This window comes from Culex pipiens, chromosome 3, assembly GCF_016801865.2.
Source record: "Culex pipiens pallens isolate TS chromosome 3, TS_CPP_V2, whole genome shotgun sequence".
In the NCBI taxonomy this organism is placed as follows: domain Eukaryota; kingdom Metazoa; phylum Arthropoda; class Insecta; order Diptera; family Culicidae; genus Culex; species Culex pipiens.
Window position 1 is genome coordinate 31645387 of NC_068939.1, and position 6075 is coordinate 31651461.

The window sequence follows — 6075 nt, forward strand, 5'->3', positions numbered from 1 at the left end:
TGATTTTGCTGGGACAAATTTTTCGAAAAATTGCCAAACTTTGAAGGTCTGTACCGAGCTCCAGGGTGCTCCAAACTTCAATGTTATATATATCAAAAGATGCGCAAGGATCTGGCCTACACGCCAATAATGTTGAAAATAAACGCTTTAGTTGCCAAAATGCCTCAAAAAGTGACATTTTTGAAAAAAATCTTTTTTTACGCGTTAAATCCCATTTAAAATTGAAGGGCGGAGCGCCAGCTCCTGTTACGTCCAATCAAGCTCATATTTGGGATTTGGGCTTAGTATGCCCACCGGAACAAACCCCTGAATGCCCGCCAAAAAGTCATTTTTGTTACATTCTAGTGTATAATTTGAAAGAATGATATTACCTAAAATTGAACTGAAAAAGTGGAAAACATAGGAATAGTGGTGAATTTACACATTTTTTCCATAAAACTATTTTTATTAGGTCCTTTTTTGTGCTGGGACCTGGTTAGGACCGAGTCGGCTTTTGTAATTAAACTTTTCTTAAAGCTAAGAGTAATTACAGAGGGATCTTGTGTGTAAATGTTAGTGGGAGGGAAGCCGTTTAAAATTTACATATTTTCAGAGGTAAATTACATTTTTTCCTGGCTTTCCATGTTTTTCTTTAACTGGACCTTATAAAAAAAGTTTAGATATGATTTGTCATGCCATGGGCATTGTTTTAATTTGATCATGTGTTCGGAAAAATATGTTTTTTCAATCGACATAATTTTCTCAATCAGCAAAGTAATTTTCTTCAAGAAAAAATAAAACAAAGAGAAAAACACAACCAAATATTTGTAGAAAAAAATCATTGTTCCATGTTTATTTCACGACTAACGACGACACACATTCGCTCTTCTATATATGTACAAGGAAAAGGTGTTCACGATGCTGCTTGCGATGGCTCCATCTTTCAACGGGAAGTTGGTACGTTTGCTGGCTTTTGCTCACGCTCCCAAGAAGTTTCAGTTGTGTACTGTCCACGAAAACTGTTACAGGTTCAGTATGAGTGCATATTTTGGAAACGTAGAGCATTTGAAAACGTGCAAACAGGAAAGAATGTAGAAGGATTTGAGAAATCGGTATTTACAATAGACATGGCAAATTGCACTACTAAATAGGCTCTAGCTTTAACGAGGCTCATTCGATATCATTCATTGCTTTTCTTGTGTAGGGGTTGAGTATTTGTCAGGATTGTGTTCTCTCTCTCTCTCTCTCTCTCGCTGGCATTAGAGCTTTACTTCTTTCCGGTGAGCCGAGCGATGGCAGCGTTCAGGGCGTCGATGCTGAAGTTGGGGTCGTCACGGGGTGGGTTGGCGCGGATCTGCTCCAGGGTCTTGATGACGTGTTCGGGGGCGGGGAGGTCCACCGGCAGATGGGCACCCTGGGGCTGGAATCCGTTGGCATCAGCGACGTAGTTCACGGTGTACAGGACGCCATCCTGGCCGGTGAACGAGTAGCTGCCGGTCGCCGACTGGCCTCCGATTCCGCTCTCCTGGGCGGCGATTCCGTTGCTGGTTTCGTACCGGTACTGGTACGAGCCGTCCGGGTTCACCTCGGACTCCTGGACCAGCGTCTGGGCCTGGGCATCGCGGGGATCTTGGGCGGCGGCGAGCGCAACCAGGGCGGAGATGAGGACCTGCGCGAGTGGGGGGAGAAGAATAATGCAATTTTAAGAGTTGATGTAAAACAAGTAAGTATGCAGTATTTTTGTTATGGCCTTCTTTATATTTTTCTCGTGAAATTTGTTGTCAATTCAAATCTAATGCTATATTTTTTATGCAAACATTTGAAAAGCAATAAAAAAATATATAAAATTACGCTAAAATTAAATCACAAAACTATTGAAAAAAGTTCAGTCCAGCCTCGATTATCCGAAGGCCTTGGCAAAATAATGAAAACTTCGGATATTCGACTCATGAATTTTTTTGTTATTGTCTTAATTTTGATTGTTGAGTTTCAGTATGAACCTCAAACAATTCTAAAGTGAATTAACCATTCAAATTTGACTAAAATGGGATTGCAGAACTCGAATTTGATGATTAAAGCAAGAAAAAAAAAACGAAATTATTTTTTTTGTTCGTGATTCGATTATCCGAAGTTCCATACAAACCTTCGGATTATCGAACTTCGGAAAATCGAGTCTGGACTGTATTTGTTTATCTGTGAACCTGCAACTGACAACTGCGACACCTGAGTTTTTGATTTTTTTTTAAGTAAAAGTGAAAATTGGACTAGATGAGTGCTTCTAACAATACCAGAAATAGTTGGAAATTGTCATGAACAACATTGAAATTTGAGATTAATACAATTTTAGAGTTTTTATTTGAAAATGTCCTGTAAGCACAATAGTTTATAGGATCTTTTGAAAAAAAACTTTGGTATTTTTTTACAGAATAATCAATAAAACAAATAACCAAAATTTATCATTCTGGTTTATGTTATTTTGAATGAAAACTAGAGTTAAGGCCAATATTTTGAGCATGAGTTATAGATAAAATCAAATCAGATTATGGCATTCAATGATATCGTTGTTATTGTTTTATTTATCACATCATGGTAATTTCGAAACACAAATGTTATAAACATGTTGAAAAATAATAATTTATTTTGCGTTTATTTATTCTTGAAAACAATTATTTTCATAAGCAATCAAATAAGAACATTACTTAAAAAATATTTATGTTGATGATTTCAACTCAAATGATAATAAAGCCACAGCTTATATTTTTTGAAGTTTTTTGTCCCTCGACTCTATTCCAAGTCGAGAAAGGGAAGGACGAAAAATAACAAGTAACAGGTATCAAAAATTTAATGAAAAAGGGGTTTTTTAAAGCAGTGCACACCAGTATTTTCAAAAGAGCTCAAATTCGAGACATGTGAAAAAAAAGTAGGAAAAGGCTTTTCATATTGTTTTAGCTGGTACAACTTTTTTTCCATTTAAACTTTTAAGTTTAAAACATGTCTAACTGTTCAAATTTTGAACATCTTTTCGAATAAAATTCTATTTAAAATGAAAACAAAAAGCCTCTTCAATTTTTAAACTGCCCATTTTAAAACCCTCAATTTAAAACTTAAAAAAAGTAAAAAAATATTATTACAAAAGTTTGAGACTAACCAAAGAGAAAATCTTAATATACAATAATTATACAAAAATGGCTTCACTGTAATTTTAATTTCTGATACAAAAAAAAAACAATTTTTTAAAAGAAAAATGAGAGGTTGATTACAGATACATTTATCGGTACGAAACCTCTGCTTTTTGTCTTTAATTTTTTTTTCTCCAACAAAAATTATAAATGTTTTTTTATAATGCCAACTTACTTCCATTTTTTGCTGTGTTTCTTGCCTGCAAGGTTAGTACACATTTTATTTAAAGTTGTTGTCTCTCGGCCCTCTCTGATCGAGGAGGGGGAAAACAACTAAATTTCATCGTTCTAAATATGGTAAAGTTTTAACTCGATTGAAAATACTTAAACAAGTGTTTTGCAATGTATTATAAATAGTTTACAATCGATTTTTAATGTTTTCCAATGAAAATGTCGATTGCAGTTCATTAACTTGCCTTTTGACTTTTTAGAGACAGTGGAAAAAAATAAGGAAGGAAGAACTTTTTTTTTTAATTTGCAGTTGCCTATTTTTTTTTTTTAATTTGTTCAAATCAGTTTAAATTAGTTTCAGGAGAATGTGCGTTTCATAAGATTAATTTAAATTGTTGATTATGTTTTCTCATTGTTTTATTTATTCTTCTAAGAGAGGTTAAAATAGGAAATAAATATTTCAGATGCATGAGGTGACTGAGGTAATGGCTAGGTCAGACTTAGAAATATAAAATGTCAGCACTGATTTCCAATTTTGTAATTTTTTCGTGTGTTTGACTAGAAGACAAAATAAACATGCAAATATTGTTGTTACGATCTGAAAGATGATTTATTGCATTATTTTTGAATGAGTAGATTTAGATTTATGAATAACAAATGAATTGAACATATCAAAGTATCGTAAGTACGAAACCTCTGCTTTTTGTCTTAAATTTTTTTTTCTCCAACAAAAATTATAAATGTTTTTTATAATGCCAACTTACTTCCATTTTTTGCTGTGTTTCTTGCCTGCAAGGTTGGTACACATTTTATTTAAAGTTGTTGTCTCTCGGCTCTGGTCGAGATCGAGCAGGGGGAAAAACAACTAAATTTCATCGTTCTAAATATGGTAAAGTCTTAATATATAAGTATTTTGCAATGTATTCTAAATAGTTTACAATCGATTTTTAATTTTTTCGAATAAAAATGTCGATTGCAGTTCATTAATTTGCCTTTTGACTTTTTAGAGACAGGGGAAAAAAATAAGGAAGGAAGAACTTTTTTTTTTTAATTTGCAGTTGCCTATTTTTTTTTTTATTTGTTCAAATCAGTTTAAATTAGTTTCAAGAGAATGTGCATTTCATAAGATTAATTTAAATTGTTGATTATGTTTTCTCATTGTTGTATTTATTCTTCTAAGAGAGGTTAAAATAGGAAATAAATAATTCAGATGCATGAGGTGACTGAGGTAATGGCTAGGTCAGACTTAGAAATATAAAATGTCAGCACTGATTTCCAATTTTGTAAATTTTTCGTGTGTTTGACTAGAAGACAAAATAAACATGCAAATATTGTTGTTACGATCTGAAAGATGATTTATTGCATTATTTTTGAATGAGTAGATTTAGATTTATGAATAACAAATGAATTGAACATATCAAAGTATCAAACTGAACATGTTAGGTTCATGTAAATAAACAAAAACTGGAAGAATCAAACACAAATCCAGTGAATATTATCAAGTACGACAATTCTAAACAATTAATAATGTGGGCGCAAACGTAGCAATTTCAATCAAAATTTGCTGATTCAATATTAGAACATAAGCCTAACAATACCGGGCGTCAAAATTTTAGAAAAGAAACACCAGCAAATCTTAACCGCCCCCACATCAACACCACCCTTCGAGGGCGTGTTTATTATTAGCAAAACTTGATTAGTCTTTTGTTCTGCTTTGATTTCGCGTTGATTCGTGCTTGTGTGTCACATTCTTTGTTTCTAGCGTCCATTCACGACGGAGCTGTTGTTGTTGATGTGAATGAACAAAAAGCGACACTCTGTCTGTGGCTCTCAAATGGTCTCCAAAATCCAAACAAAAGCACTTCTAAACATAGACAAGCAGGCACAGCCACACAACACTCAAGATCACTGTGATTAACTTTTTGATTCGTTTTCAAAGGGTCCATTGTTTTTCAAAATCACTTTGCTTCACTAAACAGCTTCCGTTGTCACTTCTTGTAAGTCCGTTGTACAATTCACACTCACCAGTTTGAACATTTTGAACAGATTTGGGCTACTTTTTGGGGCGACTAGGTCAAGCTAAGATAAACGCTAATTCGAGACTGATATCAATTATCTCGCATCTTCACGCTTTTATAGTTGACAACTGGCCCCCGTCAGCGGTACGAGTCGGTTCTGGCTGTCTCATTCGGGTCGACCGGCCGCGGTTCGTCGCCTAGCGCTGCGTGTTGATCTTCTTCGGGGCAGGCAGATGAGCGGCCCGCGCGATCAACGAGAGGGAGAGTGAGAGATGATGCGAATATGATCCAGAGCTGCTCGGCCCTTGCCTCCTCTCTTCCCCCTTCGTTGATCTAGGAGCAGACGGTGGCGGCGAGGATTTCAGTAGCGAAGAACGAAACGTTTCGTTCTTTCTCCCTGCGGCGGTGGAGATTGCAGGAAGCCGGCACGAGATGATACTTAGCTAGTAAGGGATGCTGGAATTTTCTTGAAAACTATTCAATTTATCTGTTAATCAATTTGAATATAAGTTTTTTTTATTGTTTATGATCGAATTTAATTTATCAAGTATGCAAACAATGATTTATTACCGTTTTTATTGATAAAAAACTTTCTTATACTTTTATTTAGCACTTCTAAGTTTAAACATCAAAAAATTCTAAAGAATCGTTTTTTGGACCTTTAAAAATGAATTCCAGGATTTTATAGTACATATTTATTTTATTTTTTTTTTTCTCAAGAAAGTGCC

General features: G+C 34.6%; 1 protein-coding gene across 1 annotated transcript; it reads right to left on the bottom strand.

The window, feature by feature from the left end:
• Window positions 1–801: 801 nt before the first annotated feature.
• Window positions 802–5502, bottom strand: LOC120422329 (cuticle protein AMP1A-like). The gene is made up of 2 exons (XM_039585724.2): window positions 5355–5502; window positions 802–1648 (listed from the first exon to the last, which is right to left on the bottom strand). The coding sequence occupies exons 1-2, from the start codon at window positions 5364–5366 to the stop codon at window positions 1247–1249; spliced, it is 414 nt and encodes a 137-aa protein (XP_039441658.1). The 5' UTR covers window positions 5367–5502; the 3' UTR covers window positions 802–1246.
• Between the last annotated feature and the right edge of the window lie 573 nt (window positions 5503–6075).